Source organism: Gallus gallus, chromosome 7, assembly GCF_016699485.2.
Source record: "Gallus gallus isolate bGalGal1 chromosome 7, bGalGal1.mat.broiler.GRCg7b, whole genome shotgun sequence".
Classification (NCBI taxonomy): domain Eukaryota; kingdom Metazoa; phylum Chordata; class Aves; order Galliformes; family Phasianidae; genus Gallus; species Gallus gallus.
The window spans coordinates 9,952,750-9,977,658 of NC_052538.1; the positions used below are offsets into that span (position 1 = coordinate 9,952,750).

General features: G+C 42.4%; 1 protein-coding gene across 2 annotated transcripts in view; it reads right to left on the reverse strand.

Annotated features, from left to right (window-relative positions):
• PLCL1 (phospholipase C like 1) overlaps nucleotides 1-24,909 on the reverse strand; it is a 186,881-nt gene that overhangs the window by 28,070 nt on the left and 133,902 nt on the right. For both annotated transcript variants that reach the window (XM_421916.8, XM_046943908.1), the window contains exons 2-3: nucleotides 9,967-12,438; nucleotides 7,650-7,853 (exon numbers count right to left, since the gene is read on the reverse strand). In XM_421916.8, the coding sequence (XP_421916.3) occupies nucleotides 7,650-7,853; nucleotides 9,967-12,438 (2,676 nt within the window). The remainder of the gene's footprint in view (nucleotides 1-7,649; nucleotides 7,854-9,966; nucleotides 12,439-24,909) is intronic.

A 24,909-nucleotide genomic window follows, 5' to 3' on the forward strand; every position in this document is an offset into this window, starting at 1 on the left:
TGCAGGGCTGCCAACCACTAGGCCAGGCTGCCCAGAGCCAGAGATGTTCTCGTCCCTTTGGAAACCTGTGGTTCACTGCTCTGACGCTGAGCTTTAAGGGACTGACCACAAATAAATACGTACTAATAAGCAACCTTCAAAGGATGGATGCTGATATCTGGGTTCACTCAGAGCCAGGACAGCTCTTGTTTTCCATGTTAGAAAGATTAATCTTCAGAGTGATACGTTTCAAGTAACTACAGGGAAAAAAACATGGACAAAAATGGCAGTGAGGCCACACAAAAACTTGATTCTGTTACAGGTGCTTTGAGAGATACTTTGCTGACCAGCAGTGTACTCCTACTAAAGTAGGAAAGAAGAATAGGGTGAATGAGAAAAGCTTCCTTTAACTTTCTAAACAGACGCAGAAAAGAAGAAGGAAGAGTATAGAACAGCATTTTACTGAAGTTATTCCATAAAGGCATCAGGACAGATCTCTGCACATCACCCAGGGAGCAAGCTGTAAGCCATGACTTGCTGCTTGTTCCCTCTGTCAGCTCGTGGTGCCCCTTCATGCCACTTGGATCCTGCTCACTTCAGAACCAGGCTCTGCGTCCCAATAGACAGGAGCCTGTGAGGAGGGCACAAGGGTGGAACAAAGTGGGAGTCCTGCTCCTCCATCAGGAGCCCTGCTGTGTTTCTGGGGGAAAAGGGACACCAACACAGTGCATGCCCTGGAGGTGCTGACCCTGCTGTAGAGGCTGCAGTGCAAGAAATGCTCTCCTAATGAGAAGGGAAGAAGTTGTTGTTGTTCAGAGTGACAGAAGATGCACGTGGCATAAGCCCCAGAAATATATGTCACATTTAATAAACTAATGGGGATGAGGAATACAAAACCTCATCTGCGTGAGTTCATTTTTTTCCTGCGAAGTTGCTCATTGAATTTAAATATTCTTACAGAACCCTGAAAACAAGCAGCTTGAACTTGATTCACCCCAACCCACCTGAAGCACCCTGCTGAAACCAGGCAGGTTTCTCACTAAAGCACAGGAGGTAGGAGCTGGCACGAGCCCAGGAGCTCTCTAATACAGTCCGTGAGAACCTGGAGGTAGAACAGACCATGGGCTGAAAATATAACTGGCCTGGCTTACTGAAGTGTCTAACCACTGCCTGCAATGTCAACTTCTAGATCACATTTGCAGAAAGATATTTAACTTTGTCATATCTATTAAGTGTTATTACAAAGGTAAATCAATTGTAAGTGAAATATAAAGTATGTTTACACTAAATTCATTTTTTAACGCACAACAATTTCATGTTTGTACTAATGCTTAGTCACAAGATCAGCAAAAAAATGAACAAAAAATGTTATTTCTTTTTATTTTAACAAACTCCTGTGCTACAAACCAATTTCATCCTTTTATTACAAACTACTCTAGAAAATGAAAAGGGGAGAGGAAATTAACAGAGCAGAGTCTCACCAAAAAAAAGACAGGAAAAACTCCTGGTGGCAAATTAAAGCATTGCTTCTGCTGGGAAGATAAATGATAGAGAAGGGACAGTTCAAAGAATCTACTCATAAATATTCTGAAGTTTGAACAGAAACCGACAGAACATCAAATTAAAACAGAGAGAGCTTCCCCCTCTCCGCCATTCTCCTGCGCCTGCCTCAGACAGGGAAGAATTCTGCCTGGGTAAGGAGTGCCATATCATGTCTCTATTGCTGCACAGAACGCTGCAGAAACAGCCAATTGGAAAAACGTCTGAAGCACAAACCGAGCTCATGAAAATTTCAAGAGGATTCCCTCTAGCATCAAACATTTCTTACAGACATTTGAGACTTGAGGCTGCCAGACAATTAATCACGTGCCAGCAAGTGTTGTGAAGAGGATGCCCACATGGTACTAAAATGAGGGAAGAAATGCTGGCCACCTACTGTGCCTTGTGCACTCCAAGCCAGGTTTCTGTATTTGAGCCTGTATGGGTTCAGCCCGGTAATACTCGTCAGGGATGGTCAGATTACCTGGAAGTCTCTGAAACACCTCAGCCACACAGACTGCAGAAGGAAATGAAGAAAATTCACCCTAAGTTCCAATGTCATGGTTATGCTTCCAAGTATTTCTGGACAAGTATGGTGTCAGAGCATTGCAGGATGTGACCTTATAGCTTTCATCGGTATTCCACATCATAGCATCATGCAGTGCACTGGGAGTTAAAGAGTTAACGCTGCAGTTCCGTGGATTGTTGCTATACTTACTGAGTTTCAGTCTCTTGGTCTCAGAAGAGAAGAATGAACTACAACTCCCAGAAGACTTCATTTTTTCATTTTCCATTTGGAGGGAAAGACAAAACGGACTGGGAGTCACCAGACTGCCCTCTGTGCTCCCTGGCCATCTCACCTACAGCATGAGAGTAAGGACTTGGGTTTTGGGGACTCTGCCTCTTTTGCATTTCATTTATTAGCTTCAATTTCAATCATACTGCATTGTATTGTATTATCTCACATAAGCTTTTTTTCCTTTAGCTCATTGCCGCTGTTCTTTCTCATCTAGGCCCATCTCTCTATCCTCTCCTTTTTTCTCCTACCTCCCCCTTCCTGGGGCACGGATCCATGGGTCTCTTTGCCCTCTTGTCATGGAAATCAGGCCAAACCCTGACAGACCTGTTGCATGAGGACCAGTTCTCTATAAAACAATAGAAACAACCAAGAAACAGGGGAAAGGAGTCAGCTTTCAACATGCTTGTGCTAAATGACCAAGTAACAACCAGAATTTCAGTCTATAAGAAAAGTTCTGATGGGACCACTTTCAGGTCCTAATTTAGAAGAATGGATGTGGTTATCAGAGAAAGAAAATGAGATACTAGTGGGAAAATAGAGAGAATTACAAGGAAAGGAGAAAGAAAAAGGATAATTGCTTTCCCAGTCTATGTCCAATTTTGGATAGAAAGTTCTTTAAGACAGCTATGAATTCAATGTCCGTGTGCCGGACTGTGTTTGACGTCAGTGCCTTATGACACTTTCTTGGCAGTGGATATTATGCTCTGCAGTATCCCTTGTTTTCAGCTGTTCAGAGAATTGTGAAAAATGTCCCTTTGGGGATGACGCTGTCCCAGCTGAAATACCAATTTCAGTGGAAAAGCTCATCAAAATCCATTCAGTCATTTACATAAATTGAAAAAAATGGATTTTCTCCTTGGGAATAAATAGCTGTCATGACCACATCAAGACAAGGAAACCCAAGAGACCAAATCTGAAATAAGAATGTACAGAAATACACAGCTCTACAGATTTCTGCCAGAATGCACGGACCAATACCTGTGTCAGAAAACCCACTGCCATTAAATACATCGTCTTATTTCCCAGCAGGGCGTTTCTTCTCAAAAATCCCCAATCCATCTCCACGTTAGCTGAGAAGTTAACTCACCTCCTCTCAGCCACACCAACAGACACACCATCCTTCCTTACCTGTTACAAAACAGTCACAATCAGCTCCCAGAAAGAGGCGAGGATACAGAGTGAAATATTCATATGAACATGAGTATATATAACAAAAACATTATCTATTCATCCTTTGTGCAACTGTCATTCAAAAACAGAGTAAGAAAAATACTTGGGGAGCTTCTTTTATTTTTTCCTGCAAAAATAATACTTGCACAAGAGCCAGACAATTGGGTAAAGACAAGAAAATGTATTACCAAGTGTGTGTTATTTCTGATTTCCAAATGATTTAATCATTTCATCTCAGAGGAAAAATAAAGCTGAACCAATAACTGTAAAGCAAACTGCACAAGCGATCCTTAGTTCATACATGCTTGCATCAGCAAACGAATACACTGTGCAGAGAAACCACAATCTGTTTACAAAAAAAAAAAAAAAAAATCACACAAAAATCTAACTTCACAGGAAAACTGTTTGCAATGAATAATTCAGCCATCTGTCACGTCCAGCTGGGCCCCATCCCTATTCCTCACATGGAGTATCTCCTTTTCTTTCTTTTCTTTTCTTTTCTTCCCCCTCCCCCCAAGTGTGACCACTGAACACCAGCACCAGTTTTGCAGACTGTGAGGTGCAGCACACACCTCCACCCAACCACCCATGATGGGCAGCCCACAGGGAAAGAGGGACAGGCAAGGTCTAAGGAACAGCTCTGCAAATGGCATGCCCTGCTATCCTCTGTTCACACAATCTCTTGAGTTGGAAGGAACCCACAAGGACCATCGAGTCCAACCCCTTGCACCGCACAGCGCCATGCAAATTTCATAACCTCCTTCTCAGAGTGCTGTCCTAGCACTCCTTGATCTCCAGCAGCTCAGGGCCGTGCCTACTGCCCTGGGCAGCCTGTTCCATGCTCACAGCCCTCTGGGGCAGAACCTTTCCCTAACCCCTGCTTGACCCTCTATGACATCATATGCTACACTATGTAAAGTAGTAACCAAAACTGCACGTAAGCTGAAATAAACTGTTCCCAACTGTGTTTCTGGTAGTGTACATATTCTTCAAGAATGCCTTCTCTGCATTGCCCATGTTCTACCTTATTTTCAAGTGGTCCCATTCTCTGTACTCTGCAGAAACTCCCCTGCCACTGAAGGTATCACCACTGAACACCCCTCCTCCACAGGACACAACAGTAGTTGAGTTCCATAAAATTGCTCCAATGCAACCTTAAGAAAAACAGTGCCTTGAAAAAATCATTTGGGATCCTTAAACAAAGCAAATTAAATTTTATTCTAATAGAGTGTCTCTCAAAAGAAAATATTTAAGGCTGAACACAATGGTAGAAGTAATCACCCAGGAAAGCACAAACAAACTGGCCTTTGTCTATCTGCCTGCTCTGACAAAGGCTGAACACAAAGGAATAAACAGTTATTTGTCTTTAGGAGGGCTGTGGCAGGACTCAGAGTATTTGCACCTCCATTTGCCCGGGCTGTCAGCACTGCCCATGCCCCATTAAACACACTGGCAGAGCTTATATTTTCTATGGGGAAAAAAAGAAGACTTGGTCGTTGGCAACTTTTGGTATAGGGAATAATTAGAGCACAATGGGACTGTTTTTATCAGAGATCACTTTCAGAGCAGGCTTTTTAAAGCATGTGAAATACGTGATGCTTTATGAGGAACTGCTGCCCAGCACCCAGCCTACCTGTGCCCTGGACCTCAGTGCGCGAGGTAGGCCCGCAATTGACAGCTTTCCACCACAAAGCTTAGGGTCAAACTTTCTCCGTTCTACCCTAACAGGAACTAAGAGAAGTACATCCATTCATACAAGAGAGAGGCCAACATCACTAGTTTTATGGTAAGCACTTGAAATTGCTCTCAGGCCTACTCACTCAAAACCCACTTTGAGTGGAACAGACATCTCTGGGGAATTCAAGACATGCAGCAAGTAATTGTTCCAGCCGATCCAGTTCCATGGAGCTATGCTCATCAACAACCTGAAACTGAAGTACATCTTTTCGGTTTGTGAGTTTTCTTAATCACCTCTCAAACATTTTATTTTGCTTTCCACCAACATCTCCTTGTGCACATTCACACTGCTACCAACTATTTCTTTCTGGAGAACAAAAGCACAGAGAAGAATCACCCCTTTCTGTTAATTTCCTTCTTTCTCTGTATCTCCTTTAACAGCCCATGACACACTTCGCCTGCTGAATCACATGCTGGCTACCTGATTCAACCTGTCACACAAACTGACCAGGAAAAGCTTAATAATTACCAGTTCCAAGAGAAGTATGTATATATAACCAAGAGAAGTACAGTCTCGGTTATAACAAGTCACTGCAAATACTTGCAAAAAAGCAAGAACGCTTTCTCAGTGTTAAAAATACAAAACCCTCCACCACATCCTCATTGTGTTTTCAAATATCAGAGACTTCATGTTCTAAATACAGAAAAGACAAAATAGATTTCAGTCTTCAGCTGCTGACCCTGCTTCAAGAACAAAATAAAGCAAATAATTTTTTTGCTTTTCATTAATAAAATCTAGCTTTTGCTTTTTCAGAAGCAAACAGTATTAGCAACATAAGATGCCCAACCAGACAAAATGAATGAAAGTATTTTAAACCATGTTCTCATTAACCAGAACTGCAGCTCAAATCAGCTAACATGGAAGAATCCTCTCTCTTTACACTCTGATTTTAAAGCCCTTGTGCTGCACCTTGATAGTAGAAGTAAATTTTTTCTCCATCAGAGGCAAATGTGAAAGTAACAGTATTTAAGAACAGTTATTAAAGAGTTTTTATCTGCACCTGAAAGAGGCCTTTCACCTATTTAAAGCAGAAAAAAACTAGTTCTGAAGAGCATGGAGGCCTTGATATGTCTCACGTGTACTCTTCAGTACACAATTATACAGATAAGAGGTGACACATTCATTTTGGTAAACTCCATAAGCAGGCCTCCAAATACAGAATAAATTTTTTTTTTTTTGTGGTATTTGCTCTTTCAGCCAAGCATCACACTACATAACGACCCCATCCTAAATATGGCAGGTGACTGGACATCCAAGTCCTCATTCTAATATTGATACAGCTGGTATTTTATTACCACAAATGCATTACCTTCAAATTATACAAACCACTTTGGAAGGAACCCAAAGTTTTTCTTTCAGAGTATTTGTAGCATACCTTTTAATGGCACTAGTCTCTCCCCTTTCCCTGCAGCCTGACTTTCTCCTGAAAAGCGTGTTAAAACAGCAGAGAGAGAAAGGAGGAGGGCATTTGGCACAGTGAATCGCTGGTCAAAGATGCAATCAATTTTATAACACTTCAGGGTCTCTGGAAGCAATTTGGTGCCCCCCATGTTACTTGCTGTTTTATTCCTTACGTATGTAAGCTGTGGAAATAATTGCTGTGCACTGTAAATGCACTGTGATGTAGTCTAATCGCCACAGCGTGATATTTAAGTCACATTTCACAAAACGATGCAGTTTTCTACCAGTTGATATGGATCAGCTACTATGGATGGGAAGATACAAGGCAGTCCAATAATGTGAGAGGTACGCTGGAAGAGCAACTACTCCTGCTACAAGTCACACACAGCTGTTACTTGACCACAAACAGCTGTGATACACAAGCTCAGCACACGAGGCTGAGCAGCAGCATTCACATCAAATTATTTTAGCTTGTCTCTTCACATTTTGCAAGTACTTTTGTACCATACCACTTTCTCCTTCCCCACATGAACGTTTCTTAAAATGTCTCTTCTGTGTCCTCTCAAACAAAGGCACTTACTTGGTTTTAGCAGGGACACGGACACTATGTACAGTGCTGCAGAAAGGCACTGGGAGAGGACAGCTCAGCTTTGCCTCCCTGTATGATGGCCTTGCTCTCTGCTTAGGGGAGAGAAGTAAAGGGAAACACAAATCTTGCCCCTTCTCAAGGACAATGACAAACAGCCACTGGTACATGCTGAACTGCTGCTGTTCTTATAAACAAAGTCACTCCTTAAGTGCCAACATGTGCTAGTCACAGCCATGTTTAAAGGAAAAAATAGAAACAACAACAAAAACCCCAGTGTTGTGATTTGGATGATAGAAGGACAATTTTGCATAGTTTAAATTGCCTGAAGAGCTCCATTCATTTAACAGAAACTTCCAGGAAGAAGAAAACCAGCAAGAAGCCTGCCATTTTTGCAACCATGGGAAAAGACACAGGTGGCAGTGGGAAGCACCTACCAGGTCATATGCAGCCAGAACCTTTTTCTGCACGTCAGGCATGGTCCCCAGAGGCTCTAGGTAAGGAAACGCGTCCTTCATACAGAGGGTAACAGAGGGTGCATTCTCACTGTTGACGAGCCGCGAGGACAGGGTCAGGATGCACTGCTTCAGGCTTGCGATGGGTGGCAGCCCACACAGCTCTTTAACGGACACCATGGCGTTCTGGGGGAAGAAAAAGAAATAGTTTTGCACAAATCCTCACCTGCCGTTAGTTCTCCCCACCTGCCAGCATATAGTCATTGCCTTCGGGCTTCCCTCTCCACCACATGCCCACGTACAGGCACAAGCACACCTTCAAGCTTGGAAGGGTCATGTTAGCATTTGGGGCATCTTAAGAGTTTTGCTTTCATACTCAAGATGTTGACAAGACAACATCGCCAGGGCTATCCCAGTGGCTAGTTTTGCAGCTACTCTGCATTGCAAATCCAGCTTTGTTCCCAAGTATAGCAAGCCACCAGCCTAAAATACTATTTCTCTTCTCAGCTGTTCGGAGTCCAATTGCTTTTGATGCTGTAATCGCCTCACTCTCCTGTCATTATCATCCTCCAGCAAGAACAAGTTCGACAGACCTCATATTTCCCATGGGAAAGGCAGGCAGGAAAAACAGACTTTGTTTTCAGCCCTGCATTACCACATCATAAAGAAACATAAACAGTCTTTCTCCTTCATAGGTCACATGTAAGAAAATCAATACTGGATATACAGGTCAAACCCAACTAACATATGACAATTTATTTATTTATCAAGTCAGTGGATGTACGGCTGACTCACCCTCAATAATTTAGCTTCTCAAGTCATACAATCCGTGACCACAACACCAAAAAAATCTAAGTGAGAGAATAATATAACAACTCGTAACTCACCCCACAATGTCTTCCCGAAAAAGTCCAATGCCCAACTAATTAATAGAGAAGTCTCTCATTAATCAAATGCATTAGCACGCAGCTAAATCTAATGACTGCGTCTTTACAGAGCATTCCCAAGAACAAGATCTTGTGCTGAAATTTTGTTTGGCAGGCAGATTAATGCTATTTCTGAGTTAAAGTCAAAAGAACATTTTCTTTCATTATAGTTCATGTATATAATCCTGACCTAGACAGAAGGTGGAGTCAGCAGCTCTAGCTAGCTACTTTCAAGGCTTGCAGGAATGGAGAGGCTGGGAAGAGTTTCCCATTCTTAAAAATATGCTCAGACTACTCCTTTGGGAGTGATTTAAAACTTATGTCATTTTGTAAACTTTTCTAGCTGCCAACATTTAATTTGCTTTAGACTCCATCCAGAAGAGTGGGGTCAGTGAAGTGATACGCATTTTTCTCCTGTTTTCAAGACAGAAAAACGAATTGTTTATGTATCTTTACCAAGGAGATAGACAGTTGTGGGTGATTTCAGCTTTTCATTACAGAAAACTCATTGTTTAATTGCTCCTCAGTTTCGTTTCTAGTCAGTGCATGGAACTCTGAGCTGAGCTCACACTTACCGAACCTGCACAGCTGCCCAGCACAGCAGAAGACAGCACCAAGCAGGCTTGGCCTTGCTGTGGCATCACCTCCTGCTGCCCACAACAGTATAACCCAGGCACTCATGCACAGTAAGCTCTGGCTGCTCTTAGAGCAGCGCAGGCCAGCGGACAAGGTGCCAGGAGAACATCTGAGCCACAGTGCATCACCATTGTCTGGGGCAGGCACTCAGCCAGGCAAGGCAACACAGCTATTTAGCAAGGCAGAAATTACAACCCAAGCAGCCTTCAGCTGTGTACATTAAACATTCACAGCCCTTGGGTGAACAGCGGCAACAGGCGCTCAGGGCAACGCGCTGTTCTTAGCATGATGGGTTTCTGTGGTGTAGACAGTACTCTAATGACACATCTACTGACTGTTTCTCACACTCAGACAAAAAACAAAATAGCATAAGCCTCACTGAGTTAGCAAAACAAAAGCTTGCTGACATTTTCCAGCAAGAAATGAAAAGAAATGAAGTTTTTAAGACCTGAGGCCTGGGGATGTAAATGTACCCTCCGGTTTGCTTACTCAGATAAACATACCCAGTAAAGCTTGTATTCAGAGAGGATATATTGATTTTTAAACATTTTTTGCCTAGCCCCATATCTGCTTTTTAGGTAACACCTGTAACTGTCAGCCTTTTAATGCCCAGTTAAAAGCTGAGATGGCTGTGGGCCTGACGCTTCTCCAGTTTTGCCAAGCTTTCCCTACCGGCAGGGCTCATAAGGACCTCTGCTTCCACATTCAGTATACACCGATGCAGACAACAGCCATACCTGCATGTTCTCTCTCATGTCGGTGGCCTCTCGTAGTGGATGCACAGCCAACTTAAAGATGTCGTCAATAGTCTTGAGCCCAGTGTTCCTCAGCATGGTGTACTCCCTTGCTTTCTTTCCTATCCTCACAGAGAGGCTGCGCTTTTGGGCCTTTCCACCTCCACTTCGATTGGTTATTGCAATATGAACAAACAGCGTAACGTGCTCCATGATATCACCAACAAAAGACCGCAGCGGTATGTGCCTGTATCCAGGCTGCAGGCACTCCAGTGGGATGGTGTACTGGCCGATGAACTCATCCCCAATGTAGTCATCATCCAAAACAACAAAACGGATCATGGCCAACTCTGGTAGATTGATCTGGAACTCAAAGCTCTCATCAAAAATTGGGTTATCACTGTTTTGCTGAACAGTTTTAGTTCTTTGTTCAGTGCAATCTGCAGGAATCCCATGTATTTCTATACAAACATAGGGATCTATGACATCCCCTTTTGCACACGCACCTTTGGGCTTTGGAAAGTTCTGTCCACTGATTATTTTGACATGTAGAACTTGGGGAGAGACCCCCGGAACAATGCCCTTTGTATTTGCACTGAAATAAGACACTTCTTCACGCATTACCGAAGGCCTGAGAACATACCCGCATCCACCATTCTGTAGAAACCAGCCAGTATGCAGGTCCATCATGGGCCCTGGAGTCTGATAGTTCATTGCCACTATCTGACAACCACAATTCCAAAAATCTTGAGGATTTAAGTTACTGGAGTCTATCCTCATAGCACTCGGGTACACCCTGGAAAGAAACTTTTTGTTGTAGTTGACAAAATCTTCAGGGTATTCATTTGCGATTCGACTGGCTTCTGCTTCACTAAAGGAACAGATTTCCCAATAATTTTGAGCTTTCATGGATGTCTCAAAGTCTTTGTATTGGACAGATTTGCATAGGGACACCAAGTCAGACAACTCCTTACAGAGCCAGATCAGCTTTGGTTCCCTTGAGAAGTCTTCTGACAGTCTCCGGGATATTTCAGCCTCTTCATCTTCATCTGTGACTTCCCCTTCTAGTATATCCTGGTCGCAGGGTAGCTTCTTCCCCTTTACAATTATCTTCATTTTCAGTTTCTCAGGTGATGGGAGGTAGGCTTCCGAAGATAAAGGTGCTTCCGTGTAGAGCTTGTTTCCAAAGATCCTTTTCATGTGTTGTACCACAACCTTCTGCTGTTGTACGGAGCAGTGGTTCCCCAAGCAGAGAATAAGGGGGTATTCTGATGCAAAGAAAGCCAATTTGTTTATCACCTCAATGACATTCTGAAATGAAAGTGGCGATGTCATGTTGTTACGGTTACAAATAATGGGCTCATTATCTGGGCCATCACAAACATCTAGTTCAATACTCCGACAACTCATTTTTAAAGCCCTTACGTAACCATTGATATCAGCCGGCCCTCTGAGTTGGTCTTCAATTAGATACGTATTGTGGGATGCATTGATGTAGTAATGCGACAAGGGCTGTGTCATGTCTTGGACAATCTTTTTGTGCTCAGGATCAAAAATATCACATTCTGGGGACAGCAAATATTGAGTAAATCCATCAATTGCAAGAAAACCTTTCAAACGTCCTTCTTGAGAAAGCTCATACCTGCGTATAATATCTAGACACATTTCTTCTGTTATGTGGGTCACTCCTTGTTCAGCCTCTAAAAACAGCATGAGGTCATTGGCATCTAGATACTCTTTGTTTTTAGATATCTGCACAAGTAAGAAATAAACTTCAGGTCTTGTGCAAAGTTCGCAGAACGCTTCACAAAATTCCTCTTCTGTTACTCGTGTTGTCAGTTTCTCTTTGCTCTTCTGGATTTCCTTGAATTTTAATCTAATTTTTGATTCCTTTAAGGTGGGGTTAAGCTTCTTTATTAGTTCCACAGATGTATCTTCTAACATTATGCCATTGCCATCAACGTCTGCTGCTTCAAAGACAGTTTTCAGCCAGGCAAACCGTGGAGTATTATGGCTGCTTTCCATCAAATCCAGGGGTTGTTTGCTACGAGAAACCAAGTACCTTAATCCCGATACCCAAATATTGGCCACGTCAGCTGAATTGGCAACCAGGTCAAGGGACTCATAGTTCTCACCATGAATTACCGACAGCGCACAGTCCTCAGAAATCTGGTCTGCAAGTCCATTATTCCTGAACGTTTCTGTGTTCTTCCCTAGTCTTATTTCTTTTATAGCAGAAATATCGAGCTTGGCTTTCTCAAGGTCCTTTTTGGAAGGCTCCCAACGAAGAGCCTGCAGGTCGGGATCCAAAGTAAAAAAACGGTTATAAATCCGGGAATTTGGACGAACTTTCTTCAGTTCACACCCAGCCTGCATAAAGCTGATACAGTCACTAGCGCTGCTTATTTTCTTCTCTGATGGCATGCTGCTGAAGGACACCGTTTTCTTTCTTCCACATTTCTGGTTTGAAGGATCCTGTGAATAATTGTATTTAAAGAAAAAAAAAAAGAATGATTAAGTTTTCTTTGGCCATTCCACAAGTATATAAATAATAGAGAAGATATGTTTATGTAAAGATAATTCATGTTCTCCTGAACCTCAAAACGTGACATATTATCCCTTCCCACCATTGAGTTCCCTGCTGAGCTATAAAACAATCATACAGTGACTTGACTGATGGCAGCATTTCAGACACCAACTTTCCATGAGTGACATTTGCAGCTATTAAACTCTTCTCCAGATCTCAGCAACTGACTAGAGGTGTGAGGAGACAACATTCAGTTGTGTCGTGTCTTCAAAAAAGATACGGGAAGAGGGCTTTGTGCAAAGCTCCACCACCTGAATAAGATTTGCTTAAAAGTTGGGTGGAACTGCATTTACAGAGAGGATTTAAAAGATGGAAAAGGGAAACTTTGGGATAAAAAGGCATTAGAAAAGAGTCTCAGAGTGCATAGGAGGAGAAGGGGAAGAAGTCAACAAAGCAAGGCTGGGAGGAGAGTCTGGGACAGACCACCACGCCTGTGGGGCACACTTGAACACTTGGTGCTCAGCAGATGAGTTCCTGACATGCCTCTGCCTCTTTTCTGTCATCCTAGATACCTCACGTAAAATGAAAACAAAACCAAACAGACATGAGTCGGCCCCTTGAGATACACACTCAGGAGAATCTGGGCTTTCTTATTTGTATGTTTTACTACCTTTTGCCAAGGGATGCTCTCACCAGGCACAGAAGACCATCTCTGCACAACCAGCAGTGTGGCTCTCGTGGATGCTTGTGTGACAGCCCCATTTACGCCCTTCTCAGCCCCAACCTTCCTCACCCTTGCTCATCTCTCTATGTGCTTTAGAAAGCAATTATTTGGGAACTTTCTGAAGACCAAGACCACTAAACAGCATGGGAAAATGAAGGACAACCAAGCAAGAAATCCAAAACTTTTTCTTTAGGGCATATTTTCTAGCTCCTTTTGAGAAGACACTGAGGAACATGTGACTGTCATTTCAGTATCAACTACCCACTTACTGCTGGATGTAAACCCAGCTGCTTGCAAAGCTTTCTGTAATTTTAGCTCAGCAACTAAATTTAAGTCTTACCCCACATATTATCAATTCAAAACATTTCACAGTAATTATAAATTGTAAATCATTCTTTTTCTCTGCATGATTTCCATCTAATCCGTTAGTATTCAAACAATCCACCAGCTACAAAACATCGTTTTTAAAACACTGTTCAAGGCTGTAATTCATATAGTGATACATTTCTCACGACTGCTTTCCTTCCAATTTCCCAAAGATACTTCTCCAGTTCTCTGCCTTCTGCCACTGAAGGGACTTCTGCTGCCTGCCTGGATGTCAGGTGTGAGGGCAGTCCCCAGGTGAGGAAATCTTGCTGGGTGTTGGCACATAGCCTTCCACCCCACTGCCCTCAGGCTCAGTCCTGAGAGGCAGACCACAGACCAGCTTCCCAACAGCCCTGGGGACCCAGTCTGAGACACCAGAATCAGTAAGTTCCCCAAACCTCTGCACCTTGGACTGCACCATGAGCTGGTTTCCTGCAGCCCCCATGTATCTGCTCTATCATTCAGCCTTCCTCAAATCATGCTGCCCTGCAAATCCTAAATTAAACCCTAGTACTAGTCATGCTGACCATCCTCTCCCATTGCTACCTTCTTGCTGCTCCTCGCTGTCTGCACTCAAGCACGATCTCACATAGCTTTGCCAGCCAGACCAAACGTCTTGGTGAAGAGTGTGTTCACTTGCAATTGGCATTTTTGTAGAGACAGTTCCAGCAAATTAGTCAGCAGAAACATTACTACAAAATTGCTGTTGTCATCCACTCATTCACAAACATCTGATATATTCCCAAAACTCTAGACGCAGACAAATGGACTTAAAGGCATGGGATTTACTGGGAACAAATTCAAAACCACTAAACCTCTCAGGTTAAAGATTTCTCATTGAACTGCAAAAGGGACTTCTGCTGACAGGAAGAATGACTTCAGCCATTTATTGCAGTACTTATTATAAGAATAGGTCTTTTAAGAGAAAATAAAAAGATGAAAGTCAATGAAGTGAGTGCCTCAGGTCAGCTACTTCTCAAATTAGTTTTCTGCTAAAACACTCTGTGGTTGCATTAACGCAACATGTTTTAATACACATCTACAGCCTTGAAAATACTCAAGCAATATATGCTGGTGAACATAAACAAATGCGGTCAATTACCCCTCGCATTCTAGAAGAGGTTTTTTTTTTTCCTCGTATTTATTCACATTTAGGTAATCCATAGTTAGACTATTACTCAATTGAGAATAATTTTAGGAAGGACAAAAGCATGCATCTCTTCCTCTGAGGCATCTGGTATTGGTTAGCAACACAGGATTTGATGGTACACGGAATGGCTTGGGTTGGAAGGGAGCTTAAGGATCATCAGGTTCTAACCCTCTGCCACAGGCAGTGTTGCCAACAACTAGATCAAATACTAGACCATATTGCCCAGGGCCCCATCCAGTCTGGACTTGACCACCTCCAGTGATGGGGCATCCACAGCCTCTCTGGGCAGCCCATGCCCAGATGATGGCCAGCACTTCACCATCCTTTCTGTGAAGAACTTCCCCCAGCATCTAATCTAAACCTTTCCTCCTTTAGTTTAAAACCATTCCTCTTTGTCCTACCACTAAGAGAAAGGCCAGCTCTTAGAAAGCCATACAGAAACAGGGTATCCTGAATAAAACTCGGAGAAACGTTGGATCATGTTGGAATGCGTTGTTTCCTTTTCAGTTTGATGCTCATTACTTCTTGTTTGTCTCCATAGCACCTCCAAGCTTGACTTCAATCCATAGAGCACCTTCTCCAGAAACATGCTGAGAATAGTAGAATGCCAGGAACCCCAGAAGCAATTAAATTCAATAATATTTACTGGTTTGCACTGCATCCAGAAAAACAGGTCCAGACATTAGCTTCACAGTCCTATGCATCTTTTTGCTTTCCTGGTGCATTCTGAAGAAGAAATGCACTTTCAAAGGTTGCTCTCACTTAACACATAGAAGCTTAGTAAAATAGCAAACACAAGCTACATGTCCTTGTTTAAGAATAGCTGGCATCCTGTGGTTTAAAACAAATAACTAAAACCTTCACAAACATACTCAGTTGAACAAACCTGCTTTCAGCTTCACCCTTCCCCATCTTTGTTGTTGCCCTTTGCATGCTCTCCCACAGTTCTACTTCCTCTATGGCACCCTCCCCCTGCCCGGTGGTTCAGTTGGCCCTTTCAGGCCCCCCCCGGGCACACTGCTGGCTCAGATTGGCCTGCCATCAGCCAGCACCCCCGCATCCTATTCTCCAGCCTCTTGTCCCCAGTCTGACATACCCGAGTGCCGGCCTGCCTTACATGCTAAAATTGCAAATGACCGTTTTCTAAAGATTGCTGAAGGAGGGATGCAGAGCCCCAGTCCCAAAATAGTAGAAGCTCTTCTGCTGCACACATCATCCCCGTCAGAGGGACTGGATATGTAAACAGTGGGATCAGTGAGCCATCAGCAGTTGTGGGAAAACTCCACCCCATCCACCCTAACCTTTGACCACTCAGTCTTCTGCTGTTTAAATCAAAGAACTAACAGACATAAATATGTGAGATAAAAAAAAAAAATATATATATATATATGAATAAACACTTTCCACCTCATCCCACCGCCTTCAGCAAAACTGCGGGACATGAACTGTTGAGTCTGAAGTTAAGGAATAGCGCAGTAACAACGGCTGTAAAATTGCAACCCCGCACACGGACTTAAAGCTCATGCATAATTTATCCGAAATCAAATTACCTGAAGGACCTCTTACACACCAACAGCATTGCAAGATTCTAAGCAGCACAAGAAAGGAGAAAAGCTTCTCTAACTGAAGACACCAAAAGCCCTTAAAGAGCTGCGGGGCTTCTGTGAAAGGCTGTTAAATTCAGTATTGATGTTGAGAGCTAAACTCGTTAAGCGCAGTTAAGAGCCGTTTCCCCCAAAACCAATTCACATTTTCACCACCGAGCATCACCATACCTAAAAGAAAAGCTTAATTCTGATCTCTGCCATTTACTGTGAACTTAGCACTAAGAAATCAATAACAGACAGCTTAGCCTGTCCTCACAAGTAGATTGTGATAAATGGTGCATCCTTAAAACTATCTGTTCTGGAAACACCAGATGATCCACTTAATTGGCCAGCTGATTACCTGATTTTTAGTTGTTTTTTTTTCCCCAGGAGAAATGAATTAGCTCTACACGGGGATGGATATTTCTTTTTTGCTTGTTTGCTTTTTAAATCAAAAGAATCCCACAGAGTAAGGACACTCATTTTGATCTTTGAAGACCCTCCCAGGTATTTGTCATACAGAGAGAGAAACCCAATCCCCCAGATTTTAAAGGCGTACAAAAATTGCAGTAGGAAAAATGCGTCTTCATGTTAAAGAAATCAGTGCGTCACTGATGCCACTCAAAGCATCTTGCAGCAGGTTGACAGACGGCAGTGTAGTTTTTCTATCATCAAGTAAATCAGAGCAAAGAGAACATCAAGTCGGTGTTGGTGTTAGGGCTGCAACCAGACCTCACACACGAGGCAACTCAAAGCACGAACCCACAGCACTGGTAGGCTACTATTACAGGTACCAATGCTCTTTACAGAAACTCATTTATTGTTTGGACTCAAAGATTCTTTTTCTGTGAATCTCAGCCATGCTCTGGCCACGAGCATGGAGTACCCAAGCAAAGTCCATTTCACAGATTTTATCTCTTCTCATTACAGCCTCTGCTATCAGAACAAATCAATGAGCTGAACTCCCTGTAATCTTCCCTGGCAAGGCCTGGAGGATGCAAGTATCAGACATCCACTGCAACATTCATAGAACAGCAAATAAAAGGTTATGTACGTAAATATTTCATCTATGCTGGCAACTGACAGCACAAAATAGCCAACACTGCACAGGCACTCAACAACCAGACAAATTCTTGAGGCAGCCGCAGGGATTCTGCCTCGCACTTGGGAATCACAAAATGGTTTGTGTTGGAAGGGACCTTTAAGATCACCTGGTTCCAACCCCCTGCTATAGGCAGGGACACCTCCCTCTAGACCAGGTTGCTCACAGCCCCATCCAGCCTGGACTTGAATACATCTGTAGAGGAGACATTCACAACCTCTCTGGGAAACCTGTTTCCAGCATCTCACCACCCTCACAGTAAACAATTTCTTTCTAAAACCTAGTCTAAATCTACCCTCTTCCAGTTTAAAACCATTTCCCCTCATCCTGTTGCTGCCTGCCCTTATAAAAAGTCCCTCCCCAGCTTTCCCATGGGCTCTTTTCAGGTACTGGAAGGCTGTTATAAGGTCCCCCCGAAGCCTCCTGTTCTTCAGGCAGAAGATTCCCCAGCTCTCAGCCTGTCCTCATAGGGGAGGTGCTTCAGCCCTCTGATCACTTTGGTGGCCATCCTCTGGACTCCATCAGCTCAAAACACACAGCTCAACAGATTAGTAGAGCAGATGATAATGCTGCAGTAGTCTTTTCACAGCAAAATTCCTGCTAATTCAGGGATTTGAGCATACGTGGAATAAGGACCGTATCCAAAGTTTAACACACCCACTCTTAATAACTGAGATACACACGTAATGGAATAAACAAAAAAATTTAAGGCAGACCAAAACTACAAGGCAGACAGATCACATGAGAAATAGCTTCAGATGGCAGGATCCAACAATTTTCCAGGTACTGAAACAGTCACAACAGCACATCTGAAAATCCAATTAGCTGTCAGTAGTTAGCAATGATCTCCAGTTCCACACAGAATGCTAAGCACAGCTTTCATTCATGGGATAGCAATGACTGAGGGATCTCAGACACAGTGAGAAGAGAAATATCACAGACAACTCTAATATTAACATTTTCAGCGGGTTCCTTTGAGCTCCCCAAGATCACCCAGCTGCTGGGAGTGGTTAAGGAAGGAACGTCACCAAGACTGGTAATGATAACTTTACTGTGAGCTTCTCACCAAAAAGGGAAGAAATGTCACCCTGCAGAATGGGCACTCTGAGGGCAGGAAAGTACAGTAAAGAAAATAGCTCAACTATGCTGAGATGCTGGATAGTCCCCTCTGGAGAAATTCAGCAGAGGGCAGGATTATAACAGCTTGTCTGCTTTCCTCTTTCTCTCCAGTACTAAAAAACCTTTTCAAATACTGGAGTGTATGCTGGAGAGAAATGACCTGGTGTGAGAGAGAAAAGAATGGCTGGAGGAGATCTGAGAAAATCATTGGAACCAAAATGATTTGCTATTCAAACAATGCTCTGTTGCGTGGATTTGTTTGTGTTGTTTAAATCACTTGCATTGCCAAATTCATTCAGTTAATCCTTAGAGAAAATATACCTCTGCAGCATAAATGACAAAGGAGAGCAAAGGAAAAAACGCGGCAGAACACGAAGACACCAACCATCTGGAAGCACTTTCCAGAAATAAAGTCCATATAACACAAGAAAGGTTTATTTTCTGGCACAGTATGACACCGTAATTACTATTCCAACTTTTTTTCTTTAATGATTAGGGCCATGCAGCATAAAGTCAAGAAAGTGTTCAATGCCTGTAATGATCCTACCACTTCCCAGCCCCTTCTGCCATTGTTGTTCCTCATGTTCTCTTCTTACACCTCATCATCCAGCTAGTTTCCACAAAGGCATCCCTTACAGAAGTACATAACTCCTTTCTATCCAGAAATAAATTCCAGCATGACAGTTCAATACATACACACAACACCTCTGAATAATGCTGTGGAAGACCCTACCTGATGTAAATTTTTCATAGATCTTCATTCTCCCTCTGGAACATAAACCTTTACGACTCCCCCAATGCCAAATCTATTCCTAGCTGTATTTAACCACATAGCTTTAGTCTGGAAGGGACTCACATAGCTCACAGGGCTTTATGTCTCCAAACACTGCCTCTCCCAACTGTTCCGTTATTTCCATGCATTTTGCTTGCTTGCAAGCTGTAACGCTTGTGAGCCTCCAAGAGCACCTTGGACATGGATTGAATTTATCTTCATGCTCTTAGGGAGTATAAACCTGAGAAAGACAGAGAGACACTTAGTCTTCAAGCACAAGCAGTAATGGCAAGCCCTGGGAAAATGAGTTCTCAGCTGCAGCATTCCCAGGAGATCTCCATAGTACAAACCCTCAGTCTTCTACAGATTCTCTTTTCAATACAGTTGGTGGCAAAAATTAAAAGGGGTGTCTGCTTAAAGCAGCTAACCCTACAGCAGTCTCAGACCTGCTTTACAGAGCTTCTCCCTCCCCGCAAAGCAAAGCACAGCTCCTATTAGCCTCTCATCTGCAGACAAATAGAATGTACTGAGAAGCATGAGATCTGTGCTACTTCAGACCATGGAGAAGTGAGTTAACAACCAGGGGTCTTCGGTAAGTGCTAGGTGGCACAGCATGAGTCTCGCTCGGGCTGGAAGGCCCCAAGTTACTTTGATGTAATTGATCAGATTCATGCCTTAAACCCATTCTGGAGACAAGCCAGTGCCAAGAATAACTGGTGGAGTTCAGACAATACGAGCTCTTCCCATTTATGCTTACATAAAACTTGTGAATTGGTGTAAAGGTTTACAGAGGTGACTGCTTCATATCAATCAAAGCATGGATCACGGCAGAAAGGGCTACAGCTGAAGAGCCTTCACACAAGGTTGGGATGGGAAGCCCTGCTGCTGCTGTAATGCTGTTCAGCAACACAACTGAAGAGGGAGCCCCGCTCTGAGGTTTACTTGTAAAATTGAGCAAAGGGCAATACTTAAAGATGAGTGAGCTTCATTCTGGTGACAGATTCATGGGGTCATGTGGCAAGGAACACAAATCCCATTCATTAGTGTACCTGTACAATCTAAGCAAGCATCTGTGTTATTCTTTTGGCATTATAAGCAAGGAAAAAAAAAAAAAACCCACAACCATGAAGATCTAGGCTATAAAGCTGGGAAACACGAATGTCTTAGTGTGTTCCTGACAGCACTGTGCACACTGACCAGGAAGACCTGAAAACTCCACTGGCAAACACAGCACAGGCTTTACCCTGACATAAGGGCTGCCACGGCTCAAGGAGTAGGAAAATGAGCACTGCAGTATCTACACATCTCAGCACAGCATTAACATTCATCTCATTTGCTAGTTGGAGATTGGTTTGCTCCACAGCAAGCATGAAGGCCATCACCACATCGTCCCTCCAGAACATGGAGACTAGAGCACCTCCTCACTGCCACCAGGTAAAAAAGTATCCAGCAGCTGCTCTGTATGCTTGTGCTACGTGCTAACATTCCTTTGTTCAGAGAAAAAAAAAAAAACAAAGAAACCTAAATGAAAATTTATGACGGTTTCACTGAGAATTCGATCTAGTTGAACTTGGAAGACTTTTAAAATAAAAAAAAAAAAAAAAAAAAAAAAAAGGAGAGAGACCTCCAGTATATCTCTGGGAAGTCCTTAAAATTGGACACAAGATAGTGACCTACAGGATGTAGCTAAATCACCTAAATCCTCTCTGGTCTTCATTCAATCCATGGAAAACACTACCGACGCCGGACAAGCCAGAAAGTAGGTGATGCTACTTAACAACATTGTCTTTTGAGCAGGAAAGAAAATCAGCTACAAGAAAGCAATACATTACAAACTGAAAATAGGAGATGTTGTGGGTTATGAAGTGAGGAAAAGTAGGACAGTAGGAAAGGAAGAAAACAGACCAGGAACAACAGCAACCAGAGGAGTTGATACAAGTAGAAGGGTTTGGTAGTCAGTAGCAACTACAGCAGAGAAGGTGCAAAGGCTTTGTTTGCTTGGCTCTTGGAAATATAAGGAGCAGGCACATTCCCACCAGTGGTCCATCACAGTGCAGGAACACTGGTACTGCTAGCAGTACGATTACAAGAATGCATTTGTTCACACACACAGAGTAAAGGTAAGAACTCCAATAGTAACTCAGGAAGAAAGGCCAAACCAGCTTCAATAGATCCGGCTACACAACAACTTGTATCACTCATAATCCTATTCACTGCAACTCTGAATGCTGGATTTACAGCCTATCTGTAAGTAAATATTTTTCATGGTCAACATAATGGAAGAGGTTCAATTAATTAATTAATAAAAAACAAAATCATGATTAGCAGTATTTGCAACATCAAGGAAAACAGCACTTGGCAGACTAACGTGGTATCTCTTCTTTTATGAAATTAAAAGTTTGGTTTGATAAATGCAATGAAGTCATCATAACATACTTAGACACCACCATTATGGTTTCTGCAAAGCATTTGACTTGGTGCCGCGTGACACTGTGATTAAGATATTGCAATAAAAAAATAAACTCACAAGACATTAAATGGATCAAACACTGAGTAAGTGATGTGTCTCAAGGTAAATGTCAGACACCACTTGTCACATAGATATGCTTCAAATGGGGTTCCACAAGGCACTTGTTCTTAGCCCAATTCTGTAGAAAGCGTAATACCAATAAGCACGGAGTCTAGAGGTGATACAAGGCCAAGAATAAACAGCGATGAGTAACAAAGTATACGGGTCAGTGATCAGAAATCAGAAGACTGTGTGACAGGTAATACTAAAAATTCAATAAGAGCACAATGGTATACTTGGCTGTATAAACATAACGTTTGCAACGGATAGAAAAGTTTGAATATTTTTGTATTCATCCATAATTAAATGCTCTCCATTTAGAAATAATGGTGAAAATTGAAGGGTTCAGAGGAACCACATGAATCACAAAGATTTTGTCAAATACTTTCAAGCAGGAGATCCCAGATTCTTTTAGTTCAGTATATACATTGTCCAATCATGAGTAACTGCAGAAGTCAAAATTAATATCAGAAACAGCCTTAAAGGACAATTGTTAAGCCATGATGAAGCCATATTTGGGCACTTTCATTCAGGATTTAAGTTTCAACCAGTAGTTGAATTAAATAGTGAATCAACCTAGTTTAAGAGGACCTTCAAATTAAGCTTCCTTATTCACCTGGTAGAAATTCAGAATGTAGCCTGACATTACTACAGATGACGGATGATTCTACAAAGATCAATATTGTCATATGATACATCTTTGCAACAGCTGGAAGTTGACATATGCAAAATAAAAAAAGACAACTTCAAAAAAAGAAAAAGAAAAAAAAAATTATGTGGGGAGCTGGCCGTGGTCATTAACCTCCCAGTGACCACAGCAAAGCCTCCACCAGCAGAAACACGTTTGTCATCACTCCTTCCAAAGCAATGTCTCATGAGATGAAATGTGATTTAATTTAAGCACTACACAGTGGAGAGTAGACCAGATTTCCGCAGTGTATTTTGGTCTGATTAGCTAGGTATTAGTTCAAAAATTCTATCCTGTATTTTTCCAGGGAAAACTGTTGAACATTACTATGCCCTCTGGTCTGGTATCATGGTGTTGTAGATTACTTGGCACCAGGGACCCAAAATAGAACGGCCAATTTAATTTCATTCTGAATCTTGTAACAATCCTCCAGGAATAACATGTGTAATCCAATAAGCAACCCAAATCTCCACAGTTTAATCACATTATTTTAAGCCCTTTATAATTAAATTATTTTTTCATTAATCACATTTATGCTGATTCAGATCAACCCCAACCCCTACACTCAACAACAAAGTTCCAAAAAAAAAAACCCCAAAACAATAGAATAAGGTAGGTAAATTCTTTTACTGAGACTGTTTTTCTAATTGCCACTCAATTGAATTATTCAATAGGTTGAGACAGATGACAAAGATGAATATGAAGTATGTGGATAAGTATTGTTTCATCAATCTGTAATGTAGGTGGGGTGAAATTTTGCCTCAAGGGTGTAGCCTAAAGGTCCTGGCTTTCTGTAAGAGACAAAAGCAACTTGAGCACACCTGAGAAAGGCATTAGATCCTCCAAGGAAATTGTGATGAATTTAGGAAAGTGTCCTTGAGGTGCAGGAGTTGGTACAGTCAGGTACAAATGGCAGCATGCTAAGTACTTTACTCCCACTTGTAGGGTTGTTTCTTTCCTTAGCAACTATGTACATCGTGCTATAGGGACTGTACTCACCTTCAGCATCTCCAGGCTGCAAAGCTAAACAGTAGGTTTGAGTTACGCCTGCAGATGTAATCCCAGTGTAAAGAGCAGTCTGTGCCAAGCCATGAACCCTGCTGTTGCACTCTGGTAGGGAAACAGGGAGTTGGCATGGCTAAAACTGACATATAAATGAAACAGGGATTACAGTGATTCACCTAGCATCAGCATAACAAGTTAAATGTCTGCCTTAAAAGCAAAGATTTCCCCAGTACTACAAAGGAAACAAGTACTCAAGGGACAGCTGTGGTAGCCTCATTAAATCACAGTGCATGAATCTAATAAGTAGGCATACAGCAAATTCCTAGCAATGTAGACTCTGAATGTTTGTATTACTCATCAAAATCAGGAGTAAAAGATACAGGTTAGGAGTGCTTTGTTAAGCAACCTGCAGCATCATAAACATCCAGTTTATTTAAAGAATTATTGATTTCCTCTAGTGAGACGTTAACTTTTTATCACACTTCTTCAGAACAATGTACCTTCAAGGGCAGAACGCCCCTACTTCCAGGAGCTCAGATTTTTGTTTGCTTTGCTTACATAAATACAGGACTGTAGTAAAGCAGTAATGTAATTTTGCTCTGGTCATGTACTTTGGCAATTATCATTCCTTTTTCTCACAAGTGAATTAGCTGCAGGCCTGAATATGACAGTCCCTTGGGTTTCACACAGCACGAGCACTGTATGGTTGAAGTTTATCACCTACCTGGCATAATTGCTTCCATACAGCTAACATTTAAGCATTATAAATTAGTGGCCATATGGGTATTACAAAAAACAATCTAACCCTGTACAATTATAATCTAACTGCTGTGTAGCACTGTGCTTAGTATTTCTTGAGGAGAAAGCAATGCTTAAATGAACCCCCCAGTAGTTATGTTCACATGGCACACTTAGAAAACGTTCAATAAGAAAAAAAATGTTGGAATCTCTACCAGGAAATCGGTACCACTACGTTAAAGTTGTGTCCAGTGACCCCTGGGACACTGCTTGGAAAACACTGCGCTGGATTTGGACTTGTCATGCTCACAGGATTCAAAAATGTTTCTGAAGCATAGAGGTGGGTATCTCCAGATCCAATGCTGTCCCTGCCAGGTCTCCATCCCTCCCAGCACCATGCAGCGATGCGCTGTGAGGGCACACATGGCTATCCTCTGGTCCCAATCCACCAGCTCACCACTGCCACCACAAAGCACAGGTCTCTTGCTCCTGGCCTCATGTATAAACGCTTCAGTACTTGCAACCAAGCAGCACAGTTACAGAACAGCTGGACTACTGCGCTTAATGCACTCAGAACTCAACATTGTTGAAGTCAGAGAT